At 39.6% G+C, this 23,442-nt stretch overlaps 1 protein-coding gene across 1 annotated transcript in view; it reads left to right on the top strand.

Moving 5' to 3' along the window:
• The first annotated feature begins 2,587 nt into the window (after positions 1-2,587).
• The window catches only part of HGFAC (HGF activator), a 55,191-nt gene continuing 34,336 nt past the window's right edge, over positions 2,588-23,442 (top strand). Inside the window, exons 1-4 of the mRNA XM_031941928.1 lie at positions 2,588-2,815; positions 7,648-7,720; positions 13,164-13,260; positions 16,515-16,588. Of these exons, the coding sequence (XP_031797788.1) occupies positions 2,741-2,815; positions 7,648-7,720; positions 13,164-13,260; positions 16,515-16,588 (319 nt within the window). The 5' untranslated portion in view covers positions 2,588-2,740. The remainder of the gene's footprint in view (positions 2,816-7,647; positions 7,721-13,163; positions 13,261-16,514; positions 16,589-23,442) is intronic.

Here is a 23,442-nt window from a genome sequence, read left to right as displayed (position 1 = left end):
CTATGAAGAAAGATGCTATCTCCAGAGAAAGAATTAACATATAGAACTATATGTTGTATAGTTTCATATATAAAAATCTGTGTCAAATATTGGCTTTCTCTAAGGTAGGTTTGGGAGGAAGGGAGGGAAACAACTTGGAACTCAATGTAACAAAAAAATATAAAAGAAAGTAAAGAAAATGAAATTTATATTATCATAATAAAAAACCCTATAATATGATATATATATTCATGTATAAAAACAGATGAATTATGATTGATTCTATCTTTATGGAAACATAAGTATTAATTAAAACAGCTGAGAACATTAATTCATAGTGTTGAGATTCAGAAGGAGATCCCAAAAAGTTGGGGTCACAGACTGGTGTCTCAAAAGAATTTGCAGGCTTGAACCCATTTCCAAGGGGCAAAGTTATTGTAATTGTAACACCAATTGAAGCAGACTAAGTTCAAAAGGATTTAGCAAAGAACTAGGAGCAAGAAGACAAATTTATAGGAAAAAACAGAGAGATCCGGTTCTTCATGTCACTGATATTCTAATTTTATGACCCAGAGGCAGAAATGAGGGGTAGTCTGGTAAGCACCTCATCATTTTTCTCAGAAACCCTCTTATCACTGACCCAACAGATTATTATCTGGCAGCCTGCAAAGTTTCTAGGATTGTACTATAATGTTCCTAAGGTTAGGAGACTTTAGGATCATTGACAGATAGATTGTTAGAACAATAGCACTCTATGCTCCGGGGACCTCAGGATTACTGCTATGTTTCCCCTAGAAACTGTACCCTCTCCTCTACTAGTCTCCATGCTTTGCCTGGAAACCAGCTCATTGGTCTGAATTGGGGATCTGTTCAGGTTATTTCCGTGATGCTGCAGAAACTACAGCACTTTCTCCCAGAGTCTCCTTGCAATGAGCAGAGAACATCAATTCTACATAACCACATGAGGAAGTGGGAAGTCATGGGGGCAGGGGATGAGAAATTATTCTATATTCGGGAAGCTCAAGCCAGAAAGGGATCTGCCAATAACACTCACCCTCGTTTCTCTACTCCTGCCAAAAGCATCAAATGTAACTTCCTCCCGGCCAGATAACTAAGTAATAGAAAGAACTAGGGTAGGGGTCCCACTGCAAGGTGGTAGTACCAGCCTGAAAGAAAAGGGATTGGAGTCCAGATAAAGCCAATCCTGCTCTCCCAGAAGTTGCTTGAGAGACCCAAGCCAGGAAAAAGTAAATTCTCCAGTAAGAAAGACTGACATAGCCTGGTAGCCCAGCCCTGTCATCAAGGAGAAAGAGTCATAAAAATGTATAAGTGGGAAAAAGGTTAAAAGAATTCAAGAGGAAGAAATTATAGTTAAAAACTTAGGGTACAAGCAGCTAAATCAGCACAGAAGATGCTAAAATTAGGAGGGAAGAAGTGTACCAAGACATCCAAGAGATTACAAATAAACACTACAAGACAAGGGAAACTGAACCAATGTGGAATGAAACAGACCCCTGTGGATTCTCAAGAGAGCTTGAAATCACAGCAGGACATTTTAGAAAGGCTCAAGAGAGAAATCAGAATCTTGATTGGATCACTTGCTAGCTTTGTGGCAAAAATAATTAGAATAGGAACACCAATTCATGGTAGAGAGTCTCTTCACAGAAGGAAACAAGAGAACAGCAGAATGGAAGAACAAATATATTAAAGTGAAGGTGCCTCCAAAAGAAAAGTAAAAAAAAAAAAATTAAGAGAAAATGTGATTTCTATATAGCAAAAGCCATCGATCCTGGAGATAGGAGTAAGAGAGACAATTTAAAGATCATAGGCCTCCTAGAACAGGGCCTGTCAAGGGCCATTTTGATATTTATAACATCCTTTGCAGACCATTCAAAATTGTCAACTTAAAAATAAAAAAAAAATTATAATTTTCATGTCCTAAATTTTTTAAAATTATAGTTTTTGTTTTCAAACTATATATGTGGATAATTTTCAACATTCACTCCTACAAAACATTGTGTTCTAATTTTTTTCCCTCCCTCCCCCAGTCAATAAGTGATCCAATATATGTTAAACATGTGTAGTTCCTTCATGTTCTAAGTTTTAAGGCTCCTTTTCTCTCTGACAAACTATATAATTCTTCTGTATAGCTAATACAAACCAGTCTATATTAAAAGATCATACATGGGACACTGACAAATTCAGAGACAGAGTAGAAAGTGATTTTAGGGAGCTTCTCATTGAAGCTTTATGGGTACATAAATTGATGCCCAAGATAGTGATTTGGCCAAGATTATACAGATAGTAAGGAGCAGAAGTGTGATTTAAGTCTATGTCCTTGCTCGGAGGAGAGAAAAAAAAAATCACTGAGGGCTTGAGTGGTCAAGGAGGCTTACTGGAAGCTTACAGCCCTTGAATGACAAGGTGGAAAGAAGGGAAACAAGTGTCTAAGAGCTTGGGAACAGAGAACTCTGAAGATTTGGAGTGAAGAAAGATTTTGGCTTGCTTTTTCTAAAAACAACTTTCCCCTATGTCCTCTGGAGTCGTTAATTATTAACATCGATAAGCAAACCCGCTAACTTTTTTTGGTTGTTCAGTGGAGGGAAGGTTTCCGGTCGCCGTGGCCTCTGGTTTGGTTCCCTAAGAAGTCTCATTCTTGGCTCTGCTCTCCACTCTCCAAGCCAGGCAGCCAAGAAGAGGGAGAAGGGTCTCTGTGGCTGGCCAACTGCCCCACGTGCTGAGCCCTGGCTCAGGAGGAACCATGAAATGCTGGATTTGGATACTAGGCCTTTTGCTGCTTCTGACCCAGAGTGGAGTCCAGTCTGAGGGGAGTAGGGTGAGTCTTGCTGACAGATACTGCCCGGAGGGTGGACAAAAGTCCCCTGGGGGTTGGCAGAAGTTCTTGACCCTAGAAAATGGACTCAATCTAGCAGAAACAATTGAGGCCTTATGTCTAACGTGCTTTATGATCTTGGGGAAATCATTTGGGAAGGAGATTTGTTAAAAGTATAGACTACTTCTTTACAATGTTGGGACAATGGCTGAAAAGTGATACAATAAGGAGTCTCTAATCATATAAATTTGAGTTATAAGAGGTCCTAGAAATTATTTACCCTCTTCATTTAGGGATGAGGAGACCAGCCCCAGAGATGTTAAGATGTTGTCACACAGGGAATGAGTGGCTGAGTGAGGATTTGATGATAAAATCCAATGTTCTTTCTTCTTTATCATGTGGCCTCCCATACTTTTTTATACTTTAGGGTAGTAATCACAAACTCAAATAAAAAGAGAGATCACTAATCATTCATCAGAGTCCTTGAGGGCTTCATATTGGCTTAATTTTAAAATATAATATGATCTATGTTTTATTGTATTTTTATTTATTTTGTTGAATGGTTCCCATTTATATTTTAATTTGGCTTGGATAACCTTCAGGAGGGTGATGGGCTGTGGGCAGCATGACTGACACCTTTACTTTAGGGCTTTACCTCATGTGAGTGCTGCCTACCGGTGCATGATCCTCAGTGCCCTATGTGTTAGTAAATGGCTTCATGAGCTCCTATGCAACTAGATGTCTGTCCACATGGACAGCATGGAGAGCATAACTGTGCAGACATGCCACCTTTCTGGTGCTGGGCCTACCTGTGTTTGAACTTAGCTGGTTGGGTCTTCAGAAAACCCAGATCATGCCCATGCTGGGATGGGGGTGATGTCATGTTCAGATCCTGGTCTTTCTCCTTCCTGTGTTTGTGATCTTGAACAAACCACCTCAGAGGGCCCAATGAGGGCTCTATGAAATGATGAAGCTGACATAGTTCATGTTCAGGGTCTCTTCTAGCTCTAAATATATGAGGCATCAGAAAAGTACTTGAAAGGGAACCAATTTCTATGGCATAAAACCCCTAACAACTTTACAAAGTTCTTTCCTATCCCTTAACTTACTCCTGATTAGCTTTCTTGCTCATATATGTTTTCCCTGTTCTTAGGAGAATGCCTGGGATATAGTAAGTACTTAATACATTTTTTTCCTCCCCCCCTCTCCTCTCTCCCTCCTTTCCTTCCTTCCTTCCTTCCTTCCTTCCTTCCTTCCTTCCTTCCTTCCTTCCTTCCTTCCTTCCTTCCTTCCTTCCTTCCTTCCTTCCTTCCTTCCTTCCTTCCTTCCTTCCTTCCTTCCTTCTCATCTATCCATCCATTCATCCATCCACTCATCTATCTATCCATCCATCCATCCATCTCTCTATCTCTCCTATGTCTGTCTTTATCAATCCATCTCCCTGTCTATTTAATCTGTTTGCTTCTATTCCTACCTACCTACCTACCTAGCTACCTAGGTGGATAGGTAATCTATCTACCTATCTACTTGTCTATACCATCTATCTATATCTAATCTACCCACCTACTGCCTACCTACCTACCTACCTACCTACCTACCTAGCTCCCTAGATGGATAGGTAATCTATCTACCTGTCTATACCATCGATCTATCTATGTCTAATCTACCACCTACCTATCTTTCTGTCTGTCCATCTGCTTGTCTATCCACCATCTATCTAACCTGTCTGTCTGTCTATCCAGCTCTCCATCAGCTCAGTGGAGGAGACTGGGCATTTGACAATTCTCATTTGACAGAAGGGGAGACCGAGTTTTCCTCGAGGAGTCTCTGACTCAAACCCCAGTTGCTACAAGAGCAAAAATTCCTGTTTTCTGCTACAAAGCACCGCCCCCCCTCCCGGTCTGTGAGCCCCGGGACGAAATGATCCCTGGAGCGGTCTCTCGGAGGAGGAGGCTGAGCCCCAGAGCCGAGGCGCGGCTGCCCAGGCTGGCGGAGGCGGCAGGTGTCGGAGCGGGAGATGGGGAGAGCCCGGAGCTCCCGGGCCGGTCCGCCGGCAGGGCACTTGCCCAGAGCCCCGTCGCAGGGCTGAGGCTGCGCCCCCCCGGCCCGCCTGGCCCGGGGGTTCTCCCCCACGGACCCCGGGCCCGGCCGGCAGCGCCGGGGGAGCCTTCCTGCTCGGGCAGCGCTGTGTGGTCCCGGCCGCCTTCTCCTCCCCCGTTTCTCCCTCCCCGCTGCTGATTCCCGCAGAAAGGAGCTTGGTTAGGTAGGAGTTTGGGTTCTACCCAAGCCCCTTCCTCTGTTTTGTTGGCTCTTTAGGGAGATATGTGAGAAGCTTCTTTTCCTCTGAATTCCACTTCCGAAACCTTTTGGTTAAATGATGGGTCCCAGCCCCATGGGGGTCTCGGAACTGAATCCGGGGGTCGCAAAATTATGATTTATTGTCAATCAATATTTGATTTCTACACCTATTTTACACACCTCTCTCTACACCCGGGGTCACGTAAAAATTCCTCGGGCAAAAAGAGGGCTGGTATGGAAAATTTTTTAAAAGCACTGCTCTGTGCTATATGTGAGCGAGTGTTTAGAGGAGCCAGTCGGAAGAGAGAGAAAAAACAAAAACCCCTCTGTAAGGCAGGGGAATGCCAGGAACCAGAGAGCTAATTACTTTCTTTATCAAGAAGTAGACTAGGATTTCTAGAGTTCTCAGACCTTAGGGCCGTCCCCTTCCCATTACCTATAAACTCCCTATTTCCTCCAGGATTAAAGGTGAAAATTTCAGTTTGACGTTTCAAGTCCTTTATCACCCGGCCCCTCCCTACCCTTCCAATTTCCTTAAACCTTACTCACAGATATTTTCTGAGCCAGAAACAGTCACCTCCTTGATTGTTTGAGGCAATATGAGTTAAGTGACTTGCCTAAAGTCACACAATGATCAAGGGTCTGAGGCTGGATTTGAACTCAGGACCTCCTGATACCATCCCACTTGGTGTTCCTTGAATAAGACATTCCATTTCTCTCTGCATTTTCACTGGCTGTCTTCCAGACTTAGAATTCTCTCCCTCCTCATCTCTGCTTCCTGGATTCCCTGGCTTCCAGTAACTTTCAGTTAGGATATTTTTATCACCTTTTGTGAGAATCCTTTCCCTGTCCCTCTTAATACTAGAACTTTCCTTCTGAAATGATCTCCGATTTATTTTTTCACATACCTTACTTGTACCTAGTTGTTTGCATGTTCTCTCCAATTAGACTGTGGACTCACTGAGTTCAGGAATTATTTTTGCCTTTTTTTATATTCCCAGTGCTTAATGCAGTAGGTGCTTAATAAATGCTTATTGACTTGATTTGACTTCCAAATCAAGGGAATTCTTTGTTCTATTATCTAAGATCTCAGCTCTGATACTTCTGCACATTTTTGAGCATTTTTAAAACGGGGTGGCAAGTTGGGGAGAAAAAGGTGCTTTGTGAGATTCAGCTATAATAAGTATGAGGGTTACGGGAGGAGGGACTGACAGAGGGACTCTTTCTTATACCTAGTCAGGTGAAGCTCTCTCTTCCTTGCTCTGATTCTAGATACTCACAAAGTAGTTTTATGATCCGTGTTCTTTTCTGCAATCAGACCTAGAAATCTAAAGGATTTCAACTTTGACATCTCCCTTGGCCAGCAAGCAATCAATAAGCACCTACTATGTGTCATACACTGTGCTAGCAGTGAAAATTCAAAGAGCAAAGTTTAAAGAATCCCCATGTTCCAGGAACTCACATTCTGAAGAAGGAAACAAGAAATACTGATAAAAGTACATACACAAGTATTTTGTACAATAACACAAAATAACCACCAAGTTGTCTTGGGAGAGAGAATATGGTACTTCCTCACGTATGCTGTTACTCACCTCCCAGATAAGCAGTGACCTTTCATCTGCCACTGTTTGTCTATCCCCTTTCATAAGACTGCTCTTCTCTGGCAATGGGGCTCCTGGGAGGGATTTTTCACTGAGAATCTACAAGAAAAGAACCGTTTAAAGATATGTTTCCCATTGGTTATAGTTCTGTGCAAAGATCCCCCCCTCAAAAAAAACTTTGTGTCCCTGAACTCCATGGCTGTAGCATAGGGGAGCCTGAATAGACTTGGAGACTGTAATATCTGTATTTAAATCCTGTGTGGGACACTTAGAAGCCATGTAATTCTGGGAATATTAGTTAACTTTTGTGTCTCACTTTCCTGATCTATGAAAGGATTGATGTAAAAGGCCTCGAGGGTCCTTTTCAGGACCCTTTGAATCTGTGGTCCCAAGAGTGAAGCCCCTAGGGGATAGAAAGAAGAGGTTCCATTTGTGACTGACTCTACATTATTGTTGTTCAGCTATTTTAGTTGGATCTGACTTTGTCTCTCCATTTGGGGTTTTCTTGGCAGTTTGCCATTTCCTTCTCCAGATGAGAAAAATGAGGCAAACAGAATTAAGTGGTCTATGGCCAGATTTGAACCCCTCTCCCCACTGCACTACCTACCCAGCTCCTTTTACCCTTCCTTATTGATTTTGCTTAAAATCCCATAGTCCTGGGTGGATTAGGCTGAGGGTAGAGAAGAGAAAGGGGAAAAAATTCCAGAGAAGAGGAATTTGTTTTGCAAACAACAAAACAGGAAAGTGTTCCATGTTCCTAAAACACATTTATGTGGGAAACGGCCTGAATGAAGAGGAATTTCATGACTTTTTCTAAATTTTCCCTCAATGACATTGTTAAAGTTTCTTTATTCTGGGAATAGGACAGTATGGGAGAGAGGACCCAGAGAAGGGGGATTTCCTGAACTAATTTGTGCCTTCCATTATTTTTTGTAGAACAGGACAGAGTCCCCTGCCTTCAATGTGACCAAAGAAAAACGTGTGGAACAAGAGATTCTAGAACCCAGAGGTACCGGCTCCCAGAACCCCTTTTTTAGGCATCATATTCTGTGCCCTCAAGAGGAAGTGAGATACAGAGAAAGTGTACTGCATTTGGGTCTAAGGAACTGGGTTTGAATCTTGTGGGATCATGAGCAATTATCTCACATCTATGTGAGATCTTCCTCAAATATAAAAATGAGGGGAGGGGGCGGGTCAGATTAAATGACCTCAGAGATTCCTTCTAACCCTAAATCAATGAGGCTATGATCTCTCCAGCTCATTCTCAATTCAGCCCAGATTTTTGGGCTCTTGATTTGCTGCTCCCTCCTAACTCTACTTTAGGCAGCAAGATAGCAGGGTGAATAAATAAATAGAGGCTGAATTTTGGAGTCAGAAAGGTCCTGCCCTTAGACCCCTACTAGGTATATGTCACTTGAACCTTCCTGATGGTCATTCACCTTATCTAAAAGAAGGCTTAAAAATGAGATAACTGAGCACCAGCCCTGAAGTCAGAAGGATCTCAGTTCAAGTCTGGTCTCAGACACTTTACACTTCCTAGCTGTGTGACACTCAACCCCAGTTGCCTCAGGGGAAAAATGAGATAACTTAAATATTAAGGCATGATATGCATGCTAGCCATTATTATTGTCTTCTCTAAGAAGCTCCTTCTTTCTGTGACCTCTCTTCTTCTCTCTCAGCTGGTTTAACCGAATAGCCAAAGGACCTTAGTCTAATGCCAGGTTTGAGACACTGAAGAGCCTGGCATTGGAAGGAACCGTAATCACTGTTAATTCTTTGTATCCTGAGGGGCTAGCCCAGTGCCTGGCACTAGGTGGGGAGTGCTCAAGTGCTTCCTGATTAATTCTGCTTTCAGGTTTATAGAGTGCTTTCCTCACAACACTGAGATGGGCAGCAAAAAAAGCTATCCATTTGGAAGGATGTTCAGTTTCCAGTCTGAGATGTGGGAGTGACCATTTGCCAGCAGAAAATGGGGATTTGGTGGAAGTTGGAGAAAATGTTATCTATTGTTTGTAGATGAGGAAACAGAGGCAGAAACAGAAAGAGATGATGCTCAGTTTGCCCAAGATCACACAGTTACTAAAGGGGAGAACTAAGAATCAAACTCAAGTCTTTGGACTGGCAGGGCAGGGTGTTTGCACTCATCCTAGCTGTAGGGTTTTTTCCCTAGCTGTAGGTGATTGTGGCCATATTGGAGGTACACATGGTTAGGAGGCCAGAGGCAAGACTGCTGCTAACAGGAGGGCTCAGGAAAGGTGGCGCGGAGGGACTGGGACTTGAACTGGCATGTGAAGGATGGGAAAGAATTGAAAGATAGCCAGATAGATTTATATAGCTAGATATACTTACGTACATTTATATCTATCTATCTATCTATCTATCCACCCATCCATCTATCTACCTACTACTTACATATCTACCTAGTTACCTAGCTATCTATCCATCATCTATCTATCTATCCATCCATCCATCCATCCACCCATCTATCTATCTACCTACCTACCTATCTATATACCTACTTATCTATCTATCTATCTATTCATCTATCTATCTCCCAGGATTGTTGTAAAGAACAAGTGAGAAAATATTTGAAAAGCACTTACCACAATGGCTGACACATAGCACTTAATAAATGCATATTTCCTCCCTTCTTAAAAGGGACTTTAGCATCATCTAGTTTAATCTTTTTGTTTTGACAGAGGAGAAAACTGAGGCTCAAAAAGGGTGAGTTTACATGGCTATTAATTAGTAGAGCAGGCCCTCTTGGTTCCTAGGTCAGTGACCTTTTCCTTGCATTCTCAGTCCCAGGAAAAGGATCCTGGAAGGCATTTGTATGACCCTGATGCAGACCAAGCGTGCAGACTCCCACTGCTTCTCCTTTTGGGGGAAGGTATTGTGTCATTTCTGACCTGGCCTTGGTACTTGGAAGGATGTTCAGTTTCCAGTCTGAGATGTGGGAGAGACCATTTACCAGCAGAAAATGGGGATTTGGTGGAAGTTGGGGAGAGGGGAAAAGCAGAGAAGGTATTTCAATGGGGCCGAGGGAGGCTAGTCCTGTTTGGGGTGCTGTGATTCTTTACAAACAAAAATCATCGTAAAGCACCTTATGATTGTCAAAATAATTTTATAGATATTATCTCATTCCTCCCCGTTTCTCCCCAATTCTGAGATAAACTAAGTAGGGCTTATTGTCCACATTTTGCAGATTAAAAAACAACAGCAACCCAACAACTGGGATACAAAAAGTAAAGAAAATCAGTGCTGGAAATAGAACGAGAATCCAGACTTCCTGACCACTAGTCCAAGCGCTTTCCCCACACCTCCAAGATTGCTGGGTCCCGTTAGATGTCTTCTTCAGGGAATAGGTTCATGTCTTTGTTTTGGGGGACCACCTTCTTCACAACCTATCTATTCTAAGGCACCAAGGGAAAATATGGGAACCCTAGAACCCCCTGGAAACTTCTGGCTTGATTAGGGAAAAAAAGAAGCATCCTCCAGTCCAAGGATGAAGGGATGTGAGACTCAAAGGGACCTTAGGAGAGAAATGCCAAACATGAGGCTCACAACATTCCCCGGCAAAATCAGAACCAGATGAAAATGTCTTTTTTTTAAAATAACTTTTTATTGACAGAATCCATGCCAGGGTAATTTTTTACAACATTATCCCTTGCACTCACTTCTGTTCCGATTTTTCCCCTCCCTCCCTCCACCCCCCTCTCCCCCCAGATGGCAAGCAGTCCTATACATGTTAAATAGGTTACAGTAGATCTTGGATACAATATATGTGTGCAGAACCAAACAGTTCTCTTGTTGCTCAGGGAGAATTGGATTTAGAAGGTATAAATAACCCGGGAAGAAGAACAAAGATGCAAACAGTTTACATTCATTTCCTAGTGTTCTTTCTTTGGGTGTAGCTGCTTCTGTCCATCCTTGATCAATTGAAACTGAGTTAGATCTTGTCTTTGTTGAAGAAATCCACTTCAGATGAAAATGTCTTTGGGAAATATTTAACAAAATAAATAAAAATACAACTAAACACAGATAACATTATTATTTTTTTTTTGTCAGCTTCAACATTTTTTTTTTTTAATTTAATAGCCTTTTATTTACAGGATATATACATGGGTAACTTTACAGCATTAACAATTGCCAAACCTCTTGTTCCAATTTTCACCTCTTACCCCCACCCCTCCTAGATGGCAGGATGACCAGTAGATGTTAAATATATTAAAATATAAATTAGATACACAATAAGTATACAAACCAAAACGTTATTTTGCTGTACAAAAGAATCAGACTCTGAAATATTGTACAATTAGCTTGTGAAATCAAAATGCAGGTGTGCATAAATATGGGGATTGAATTCAATGTAATGGTTTTTAGTCATCTCCAGGTTTTTCTGGGCATAGCTGGTTCAGTTCATTACTGCTCCATTGGAAATGATTTGGTTGATCTGTTCTGAGGATGGCCTGGTCCATCAGAACTGGTCATCATATAGTATTTTGTTAAGTATAGAATGATCTCCTGCCTCTGTTTCCTCAGCATCAGTTCGTGTAAGTCTCTCCAGGCCTTTCTGAAATCATCCTGTTGGTCATTTCTTCAAGAACAGTAATATTCCATAACATTCATATACACAATTTATTCAGCCATTCTCCGACTGATGGACATCCATTCAGTTTCCAGTTTTTAGCCACTACAAAAAGGGCTGCCACAAACATTCGTGCACATACAGGTCCCTTTCCCTTTTTATGATCTCTTTGGGATATAATCCCAGTAGTAACACTGCTGGATCAAAGGGTATGCATAGATAACATTATTTTTTAAAAATTAAGTCCATATACCTCAGCAGGGATCACTGTGGTCAGTTTAGTGACCCTTGTTTCTATTTAAATTTGACAGTTTTGCCTTAGAGAACAACTCCTCCAATACTCTTTTACACAGAAAAAGACTGAGTCCCAAAGAAGGCCGGGGCTTGCCCATGGCCATATAACTAAGTGGTAATATTGGGGACTAAAGTTTCCTCAATATCCTTGATTACTTCTGAATTGATATTCTAATACTCCAAATTTGTCCTTTATTCCAGAGGGGTCAAACGTGCCCTTCTGAGGGCTATATTAGGTAGAACACTCCAGAGTGTGACCCAAAACCAGATTAAAATGTGATTAGAAACATTTAACAAAATAAATAAAAATACAACAGAATATAGAGAATGTTAATATGTGGAATATAGACACGTGGAGAGTCAGTCACTAAGTGTGCTTGAGATCTGAAATTGAACTTGGTTTATGGTAGTCTGTTGTCCACTGGTATTATAATATACCTTTTCATCCTTCCTTCTTTTGGGAATCAAAACTTGCCTGTCCCGGATCCCATCCCCTCATCTGTGATTCTCTTATTGGATGCCCGCTATAGTTCCTAGCTTTTTAGCCTTGTTGATTTCATGAATTATTAAGTTATAAATGCATTAATGGCTTCCACCATCCATAGTCTGGGGAGCAAATGGAAAATGTATCATTCTTTTTTTAAAAAATATTTTTCTCCAGACACATTTTAAACAATTTTTTACATTTGTTTTTAAAACTTTGAATTCCAGATTCTCTTCCTTGTCCCCACTCCCTCATTTCCATAAAAGTCATGTTGTGAAAGAAAACATAGACCTCTCCCTCCCCCCAAAAAAAACTCTCAAGAAAAATAAAGGAAAAATGGGCAGCTAGGTTACACAGTAGATAGAGCACCAGCCCTGAAATCAGGAAGGCCTGAGTTCAAATTTGAACTCAAAACACTTAACACTTTCTAGTTGTGTTACCCTGGGCAAGTCACTTAACCTCAATTTCCTTAGTAAATAAATAAATTAATTCAATAAAAGGAAAAAAAGAGAGAGTAGGCCCCAATCTGTATTCAGACAAAATCAGGGAAGAAGGAGGAGATGGAAAAAAAATTTGGAATGCAAGGTTTTGCTAAGGTGAATGTTGAAAACTATTTTTGCATGTTTTTGGAAAAATAAAATACCATTAAAAACCCTTTATAATAAATAATAAAGATACTAGTAATTTAAAGAAATAATCTAATATTATATATATATATATATATATATATATATATATATATATATATATACAAAATAATTTGGGGAGGCCTTAGTAGCAGGATGAGGAAAGACTTAAGTCAGAGGCAGTGCTTTGAAGGAGGCTGGGGATTCCAAGAGGTGGAGGTGGGGAAAGAGTAGAGATTGCATTGGAGTCATATACAAAGTCACAGAGATGAGACTTGGAATTCTATGAGTAAAATTCCATGATTTTGTGAGTGAGGGATGGTGGGAAATATAGATAATGTAGACCAGAACTGAAATGTAGCATGCCTTCTCTTTCTGCTCTCTCATTAGCTTTAAGGTCAGTTCAGTGGGAGAAGGGGGATATCTAACTCTAATTGGATTTTTCCATTGTGTCTTCCAGTGTTCACCGAGGATGGCCAGCTATGCAGCTTTCCTTTCCGCTATGGTGGGCGGATGCACCATTCTTGTACCTCTAATGTCAGGTCCCTGAAGAAATGGTAGGTCAGTCCAGCCTTCACTACCTCATTCCTTTTTTCCTTTTATAATCATTCCTTCAAGTTTTTCCTAAGAAAGTCTATCCTTCCTATGTTGAGCAACACTAAAGGAAAGAAAGAGTAAACATGCTATAACAAACCTTTATTAATCTCTTGCTATGTTTAAAGTACATGGTAGACACGTGTGTGTAATGACATAATCCATGCCCTCAAGAAGCTTACATTCTTTAAAAAAAATTTAATTTTTAAAAATATTTTTAGCATTCATTTTTTAGTAATAGCATTTTATTTTTTCCAAATACATGTAAAGATAGTTTTCAACATTCAAATTTGTGTTGAAATAAAGTTCTAAAACTTTATGTTCTATTTTTTTTCTCCCTCTTTTCCTTACCTCCCCCTCCTCAAGACAGCAAGCAATCTGATATAGGTTAAATCTGTATAAATATTTTCAATATATTTCCATTTTTGTCATGTTGTGCAAATAAAATAAGACCAAAAGTGGGGGGAACATAAGAAAGGACAAACAAATAAACAAAAAGATGAAAATACTCTACTTCGATCCATGTTCAGTTTCTATAGTTCTCTCAATGGATGTGGATGGCATTTTCTATCCCAAGTCTATTGGAATTGCCTTGAATCGCTTCATTTTGAGAAGAGCCAAGTCTATCACAGCTGATCATCATATAATTTTGTTGCTGTGTACACTGAGCTCCTGGTTCTGCTCACTTAGGATCAGTTCATGTAGGTCTTTCTAGACTTAAGAAGCTTACATTTTAATGAGGGAAGGGGAATATAACATGTAGACAAATAATTTTATACAAAGAGTGAGATATGTAGAAAAGGGGTCCAGAGGAGAGGAGAAGTTATAAGAAATTGAGGAGAAATTTTACTTGTAGGGGGCTGGAAGGCTTCATGGAGAAGGTATTATCGTACCTTATTCTTTCAGAAATGGAGAGATTTCAAAGGATTGAAATGGAAATGATGGTGGTGTTATTGTTGAGTCATTTCAATTGTATCTGACTCTGTGATCCCATTGGGGGTTTTCTTGGCAAAGATACTGGAGTGGTCTGCCATTTCCTTCTCCAGCTCATTTTACAGATGAGGAAACTGAGGCAAACAGGATTAAGCAACTTGCTCAGAGTCACACAACTAGTAAATGTCTGAGACCAAATTTGAACTCATGAAGATGAGACTTCCTGACTCCAGGCTCAGTGCTCTAACCACTTAACTTCCCCATCAGGATGAGGTAGGAGCATCTAATCAAAGCCTCGAGAACAGTGTGAATACAACAAATGACCAAATTATTTTTTGTGGGATATAGCCTCTCATGCTTCCCCAAAAAGGTAGTTGGCTAATGTATCTATAGGTTGGTAAAACTGGAAAACACCCTTTACTTGAGGTTTCCACATTTGTACAGACTTTCCATGAGACAGGGAAGTCTCAGAAAGGCTTTAGAGAACTGAAAATTAAAACCATTTTGGGCAAAAGCCAGCCTGAGGCTTCTCTCTTCCCTACCTCCTTCCAAAGCCCCCATTGCCATACATTTATTTATAGTACAAGGTGTGGCTCAAAATCTTACACATTTGTGCCTTACTTTGTCCTCTTTGAGTCGAGCTAAGGGAGAAGTATCCAAGAAAGCCAAGAGTTCACTTATTGGGCAACAGTTCATGGATCCTGAGACCTGACATACCCCAGATATGGCAAAAGACATAGTTCAGGGAACCCCCAAGCTTAGAAAGCTCAAATTACAGGGCTAGAAATAGGAGGGGAGGCGCTTGGGAAACATTTGGGGACTTAACAAATGGAAAAGAGTGAAGGAAGGAGAAATGAGGAGAGAGAGTAAGAGAGAGAGAAAGAAGGAGGGAGGGAGAAAGAGAGAGAGAAAGAGAAAGAGAGAGTAAAAGAGAGAGAGAGAGAGAGAGAGAGAGAGAGAAAGAGAGAGAGAGAGAGAGAGAGAGAGAGAGAGAGAGAGAGAGAGAGAGAAAGAGAGAAAATAATTCACAGACTTACAGTTTCACATAATTTCAGTGTTGGAAAAGGGACCAGAGAGAATCTAGTTTAACCTGTGTGTGACTGTGAGTCTCCTGTATAATTTCCTTAATTCCCTAGGCTCATGGTTTATCACAACTAAGCAGAATTTTAGTGATTATCTAGTCTCATTTTCTCATTTAAAAGAAGAAGTAACTGAAACCCATAGAAGCCATAACTTGACCAAGATCACCCTGGGCCAGGAGCAGAATCCAGGTTATCTGATTCCAGTTTTTCAACCACAAAATTCAATTTGATTTAATTAAACAAACATTTATTAGGCACCCACTGTGTGCATTGTGCTAGCTCCTGAGAATACAAAGAAAAAAATTATATGGTTCCTTTTTTTTTTTTTCTTTTTTAGGGGCTTACATTCTAAGTAGGTTGTGGAAAGGGCAGAGGAGAGATACATAGAGGTAGGTAGGTAAATAGATATAGATATAGATAGATGGGTGGATAAATGGATAGATTCATAGATGGATGGATGCACAGATGGATGGATAGATGGATGGATAATTGATAGATTGATGGATAAATAAATAAATGGATGAATAAATGGATAGATGCATAGATGAATGGATGGATGCATAGATGGATGGATAGTTGATAGATAGATGGATAGATGAATGGATAGATGGATAGATGGATGGATGGTAGACAGACATATGGATAGATAATATATAGATGCCTACATTTTTATGCTGTTCCCCCTTAGAATATAAACTCTTTGAAGACAGGAATTATTTCATTTTTATCTATCTTCATCTATCTCTTTATAGCAGCTATACACATGCACAAACACACACACACACACACACACACACACACACACACACACATATATATATATATATGTAAAGAGAAAGATAAGTAAATGAAAAATATATAAAAAGGAAATTCAAAATAGGGAATTAAAATTCAGGAGAGATTTGGTTAGGTAGAGGATATGTCTGATGGAAAATGGAAGATTTTTTAAAGATTGTAGATATGATGAAGAGAAGAATAATATCTAATCTGGAGACAATTTATGTGCTATGAGAGGAAAAACTAGAAAAGTAATTTGGGGCTAAATTGTGATGCGCAAGAATGGACTTTTAAGGAAAATTGATCATAGTTAGAAGGTAAAATACTCTAAAAATAGAACACAGAAAAATAAGATGCCAAGTGTCCCAGTAGGCCCAGATTGTCTGACTTTCCTCAGATCATAATGTGTGTTCTTTTACTTGCAGGTGTGCAACCACACACAATTATGACCGGGATCGGAAGTGGGGATATTGCATCATGACATCCAAAGAGAACACAAGTAAATAAGGTTCCCTTTCATTGGTATAAGGTGTGAGTATACAGGCATTGCTAAGCCCTTGGATGAGAGAGGCTATGGATGATTATTTCTGGATAGGTAGTGAGGTTTGGGTCCCAAAAGGAAACCTTATTTAAAAAAAAATTCCACTAAATAGTTTTTAGTAAGACTGATTTCTATTATTTTCTCCCTTTCTCCCCTTCCCTTTACCCAAGACAGTAAGCAATCTGATATGGGTTTTACATGTACAATCATATTAATTTCCACATTAATCATGTTGTGAAAGAAGGATCAAAACAGAAGGGAAAAACCATAAGAAAGAAAAAAAAACTAAGAAAAATTTAAAATAGTGTGCTTCAATCTGCATCCAGACTTCATAGTTCTTTCTCTGGGTGTGGGTGACATTGTTGATCATAAGTCTCCTAAGGTAAACTTTGGCAAACACTGATTAACTACCTACATTAGATTGGAAGCTCCTTGAAGGTAGGAGCTATCTTTTGCTTTTTCTTATCCCTTAGCACAGAGCTCAGGACATAAATTCTGACTAATCTATTGTGTGCAAAATCCTGTGTAAAAGCTAAGGGAGCACTGGAGCTTAGACAAAAAAAGTCTGCTTTTGTGGAGTACTTTAGCAATAATAATAATAGTTCATATTTATAGAGTTCTTTAAGGTTTGCTGGGTACCTTACAGCTATTCTCCTTGTGGAAGGGATGGTATTTTCCTCATTTTAAGAATGGGGAAACAGAAGCTCAGAAAGGTTGAGCCTGGGGTCTCACAGCTAGTAAGTGTTAGGAGCAGGATTTAAAATTTTGGTCTTCCTGACTCCATTGCAGAGTATCTATCCACAACTCTATATCATGAATCCAGCTGAAAATGATCTCTCCTTTAGATTTCTCATAGCACTTTTTAGCTGGTATTCTCCTTTGCTGGCATCACAGTCTCTTTTGTAAGATATTTGTAAGATTTTGTACATATATCCCTCCCAATTGAAATCAATTGATTTCACAATTTTGAGGGCAGGGGCCATGTTGCTTTTCCCTTTTGGGATCCTCTGTGCCAAATATACATCTATATGGGCATTCTTGGTATCAGTAAAATCAAGAAATTTTAATGGATCAACAACTCACAGGCTTAAACTTGCAGGGGTCCTCAAACTATGACCCACAGGCCAGATGCAGCAGCTGAGGACATTTATCCCCCTCACCCAGGGCTATAAAGTTTCTTTATTTAAAGGTTCACAAAACAAAGTTTTTGTTTTTACTATAGTCCGGCCCTCCAACAGTCTGAGGGACAGTGAACTGGCCCCCTATTTAAAAAGTTTGAGGACCCCTGGAGCAGTTGAGGGAATTGGCTGCACCTGGAGGCAGCAAGAAGAGGAATTTCATAAGGGCACTTATTCATCTTGATATTGCACTGCTCACTGTATTATAAGCAAATAGTCTGCCATGGAGATAAGGGCACTTTCAATGAGCTCAGGCTTCTCCTTGACACACTTATTCAAAAAGAACCCCCCCCCCATATCATTTTTTTTAACATCATTAACTCCTCCATGATGGGATATGGCTGTGAATCACTGAATTCTACAATTTCTGAAGCTTCATAACTTCACAACTGCAGGTGACCCCCAGATGCATGGTATTTGTAAGTTGGCTGTAACATGAGATTAACGATGACCCGTATGTAAGAATTAGCATGAAAGACATCATCAAGGATATGTATAATTGGAGCATTATGTGGGCTGGTTATAGAGTGGGAGTGAAAAAATGCCAGATGGACAGCCCAAGAGTGATGCTGGCACTCATAAAATATTAAAAGAACTAGAAAAAGGCCTAGATTCTTTATAAAAGATTTCTAGAAAGACAGGAATTTTTTCAGAGTTGGAAGGCCTAGACTGCTGCGGGTACAAAGAGCATCCATCCTGATGACCTCATACACCCCATTCAAGTAGCAGAGTCAAAAAATTCTGGAATAACAACCTGGGGATGGAAAAAGCAACAGAGGTCCTCTAGCCTAACCTTTAACTGAACAGAAATCCTATGTGCAACCTCCCTCCAAAATGATTTTAAGATGGGTAAGATTTCCAGTGATGGAGGAATCTGCTTTTAGAAGCATCTTCTTTCATAATTGGACAGTTTTAATGGTTAGCCAATTTCTCCTTTTATTTAGTTGAAATCACTTTTCCTGTAACTTCTCCTATTGTTCCCTTTTTTCCTTGCCTTTAGGGCCCAGATAAACAAATTTAATCTTTCTCCTAGGGCACAACTCTTTAAACACAAAACAATATTTATCCTGTTCCTCTTAAGTCTTTCCTCCCCCAGCTTATACTGGTCTTCCTGAGTTTCTCAACCTATCTTGATACTTTCTATTCTAGGTCCCCTCCTCTGGATATATCCTAGTTTGGGAATATCCTTCATAAAAATATGATATCCAGAGGCAAGCACACTGTGCTAGTGTGGTCTGACCAGGACAGAGACTGAGGGGACTGTCACCTGCCTTGGTCTGGAAGGATCTGTCTTTTTTAATACCTTAGATTTTTGTTTCCTGTGTCACCCTGTAGAATCATATTGAGCTTGGAGATTGTCAGAATGCTGGTGCAATGTGCCCAAATTACCATCGGCTCAATGGGCCGTCAGTTATTTTAAAGTGAGCCTTGGAGTCAATTGGCTGTTTCTCCATAACTTTCTCACTTCTTTCAGCTAAGTCGGTGGCCTAGAGAAATCCTATTACTTCTTGGGCCTCCGAAAAGTCTGCCAATTTCCATTAATGATTTACCTTGAAGGAGTCAATTAATGCTTTTTTAAAAGATTCTTTCTGGACCCAAACCACCTTTTCTTGTTCCATTCCTGCCTAGGGGGAGAGAAAGGGGAGGAGGAAGAAGAGCTGGTTTAAAGGAAGACTGAAAACAATGTTAGCATTTATTTTTTTTTTTAAGGGAAACAGACTCCCTGGTCTTCTGGCCTGGGCCTGCTGGTTTGGGGTAACGGTGGGTTAAGAGGTGGGAAAGGGGCCCTGCCTGCCAAAACAGGGACAGATCAGTTCAGACCTAGTCAAGGATACTGAGGAACCTTCAGTTGGTGAACGGATGCCTCTGCCCAGGGGAGATGCAAAGACCCTCCACAGAGACTTGGAAGCAAGGGATTCAGTCAGCCAATAGGAACATTGTGAGGGTAGTGGGGGAAGGGAATCACAGAATCCTCCTTCATCCCCTGCCCATAACTTTTCAGATGGATCAGCATCTTTCCCAATGAGACCCTTTGTGCTTTCATTTATTGTAGAAAAATGGGGGCAATTTAGTGCAACGGGAAGGAGTTCTCTACAGGGAGCCAGTCTAGTTCTTGCCATGGCTTTGTCCCTGGAGCTCTCATTTCAGATGTCAGAAGCGCCCATATTATTTGAAAGGTTCTTAATCCCTTGTTCACTGTTCACTCCCAGAGAATTTGGGAACTTCCCTATATAATTCCATCAAACACTTCCTTTGCAAGCATATGGTTCACAAAGAATGAAACAAGGAAGGTTTTTTTTTAAATGGGTCAAAGAAACAAGTTGTCAGGACTTGTTAAAGATCTGTTTTTGCCCCCTTATAACCATGATAACATGTATATATATATATATATATATATATATATATATATATACATATGTATGTATATATATATACACATATAAAACATATATAACTTATAACCATGTCATGGCCACCCACCGAAGCTCTCCTTAGTTCCCTACGTTCACAGCTCTTTAGCCCATGCATTCTCCTATACCAGACTGTGCAGTTTGCCACAATTGCCAACAGAAAAAAAATTGCTCCTATCATTTCCTGGTGTTCTTTGCAGGTGTCAGTTATTGGTATTAATAGCCTCTTTTCCAGAGAATGTGATTCCTGGCACGGACCCCTATCTCAGTTTGATCCCCTTGAGGACAGGGACTATCTTTTGCCTCTACAGTAGGCACTTAATAACTATTTATTGGATGGATTAATTGAATTACAGTTCCAGACCACAGTGCTTCCACTTTGAACCCTTTCCTTTAGGGTTTCCTTCACATTTAGTTCCTTTACATTATAGTTCTTAAAGACCAATGCCCTCTCACAAAAACTTGCCTTGGAATCAAGAACAAGTCCCCCTTACCCTTTCAATCCCTAAACTGGGTTCCTTCATAAGGATCTTGTTGAGGACTATAATTTCACAGTATGATGTGATATTTCCCATCCATGTCTTTAATTCACACTAGCTTAAAAAACTTGACCCAATTTCTCTCCAATTGTCTCAGAAGACAATTGTGAGAATGTGGGTTTTTCTGGATATGATTAGGCAAAGGCTATTCCAATTATTCAGAGCTGCTTCCCACCGTCGTTCTAGTTGGGTAAGAGCTGCTGAATACACCCTAGCATTACCACATGCCAAAAAAATGGAGAGAAGAGAAAAGGAAAAATGATCACTACATTTATTCTAGGCCCAAACCAATTCAGACAGTTTGTATTTGAAGATCCATTCTGGCTCTTACATTTTTAGAGCTTAGATCTTAGTGTAAATGAGTTTGATATATTACTACCTTCCAGAAATATTTACAGGAAGAAAAAAACCAAGTAATTGGGCTCTAATGGGGAGATTTCAGGTAGTTGGGCAGAGTGAAAAGTATACTAAAATTATAGAATCTCAGAGTTAGGAACCACAGAGATCATTTAATCAAATTCAGACCTCAGCAGAAATCCTATCTACAGCAGATGAATAATCAATTGGTATTTGCTTAAGTTGGGGGAAACAAAGCAGAAAGAGTAAACTTTCACTTTCCTTTTGTGTTTGTTTATTTTTTCCTGCTAAGGAAAATTATTTTGGAATTGGAAGATTAGAAGAAAAATAATTAATAGGGAATACGCAAGAAAAGCAGGAAGATAGTGAGAACCCTGATTTCAAGTAATTAAAAGATGAATGAACTACATGGCAAGGTTTTAAAAAGTTGGCAGATGTGATTACAGCATGTCTGTCAGTGATCTTTGGAAGTTCATAGAGAATGAGACAGGGATGATGGTCTGGAGAAGGGCAAATAACCTAATCTTCCCTTCCTCTCCCTGAAAAAAGTGGGGATGAACAGAATAAAGCTTGGAAACTATAGGCTAGTGAACTGGCCTTAAATTTTTGATAAAATTCTAGGACATGTTATTAAAGCAATGATTAGTGAAAATCACTAGTAGTGAAAAAGTAGTGATCACCCAAAAAACTACCATTAAGAAGACTTAACTTCTTTTCCTTTTCTGACTGGATAACTGGGCTAGGGAATACTTGATATGGAGTTTAACCTAGATTTTGAGCAAAGTCTTTGACAAATAGCCGACCACCACATGATTAAGAGGGTTTAGAACTAAGTGAATGACTGGAGCCCAAAAGTTTCATAGTGACATGAAATGAAGTTTAAGTGGGACTTGAGCATTCCCTAAGCGCTCAAAGACTTAAACAAAGGCATAGATGGTGTAATTATTAAATTTGCATAAACCACAAAGCTATATGCCAAAATCAGAATGCAAAAATATCTTTTAAAAAGTTTTTTTTTAATTTTTGATGCAAAAATATCTTAACACCAAAAACTGGTCCAGATCTAATAAGATAAAATCTAATAAGGATAAAGTCTTGGACTCCCCAAAATTCACAAGTACAAATCGGGAGAAGTTTGGAGCTAGATTCTGTCTTCCTGAGTTCAAATCTGACTTCAGATGCTTAATAGTTGTGTGATTGTCTCAGTTTCTTCAACTGTAAAATGAACTGGAGAAGGAAATGACAAACCAGTCCAAAAAAACTTTGCCCCCCAAAAATCCAATAAGCTTACAAAGAGTTGGCCAAAACTGACCAATGATAATTGAACTTTATAAAAGTTCAATGTAAGTTAACAGTATGATTTGATAGTCAAAAAAAGTTAATACTGTTTCAGACAACATTTAAGAGTATTTTCCCTCCCCGTTACATGTTAAGACAGTTTTTAACTTTAATTTTTATAAGATTTTGAGGTCCAAATTTTTCTCCCTTCTCTCCTTCCCTCCCCTTTCTCATCCTAAAAAGGTAGGGGATTTGATATAGGTTATATTTGTGCTATTATGTAAAACATATTTCCATATTAGTCACCACTGTCAAAGGAGAAACATATTAAAAGAAAAAAAAACATGAAAAAATAAAATAAGTGAAAAATGCTTCAATCTGCATTCAGAGTCAGTTTTTTATCTGAATGTGGGTAGCATTTTCCTTTGTGAGTGTTGTGTATTTAGCCTTGGATCATTATGTTGCCGAGAAGAGCTGAAACATTCACACAGTGTCACTGATATAATATACTATGGTTTTCTGGTTCTGCTCATTTCACTTTGCATCAGTTCATACAATTCTCTTAGTTTTTTTTCCTGAAATCTCCCTGTTCATCATTTTTATTGTACAATACTATTTCATTACATGCATACACATAGACAGTTTGTCCAGTCATTGCCCAATTGATCAGCAATCCTTCAATTTCCAACATTTTGCTATCACATAAAGGGTTGCTATAAATATTTGTGCACATTTAGGTCCTTTTCCCTTTTTTATGATCCAGATCTAGTAGTGGTATTGCTGAATCAAAGGGTATGCACATTTTGGTTGTCCTTTGGGCATTGTTCCAAGTTGTTCTTCAGAATGGTTGAATCACAACTCCACCAACAGTAATTTGGTGTCCTAATTTCCCCATATCTTCTCCAACATTTATCATTTTCCTTTTTTTGGTGGGGACATATTAGCCAATCTGATAGATGTGAGGTGTACCTTGGAGTTGTTTTAATTTTCATTTCTTTAATCAAAAGTGATTTAGAACATTTCTTCATATGCTTATCAATAGTTTTAAT

Source organism: Sarcophilus harrisii, chromosome 6, assembly GCF_902635505.1.
Source record: "Sarcophilus harrisii chromosome 6, mSarHar1.11, whole genome shotgun sequence".
NCBI lineage: Eukaryota > Metazoa > Chordata > Mammalia > Dasyuromorphia > Dasyuridae > Sarcophilus > Sarcophilus harrisii.
The sequence above is the reverse complement of the archived record's forward strand: the minus strand, read 5'-3'. Positions and strand labels throughout refer to the sequence as shown.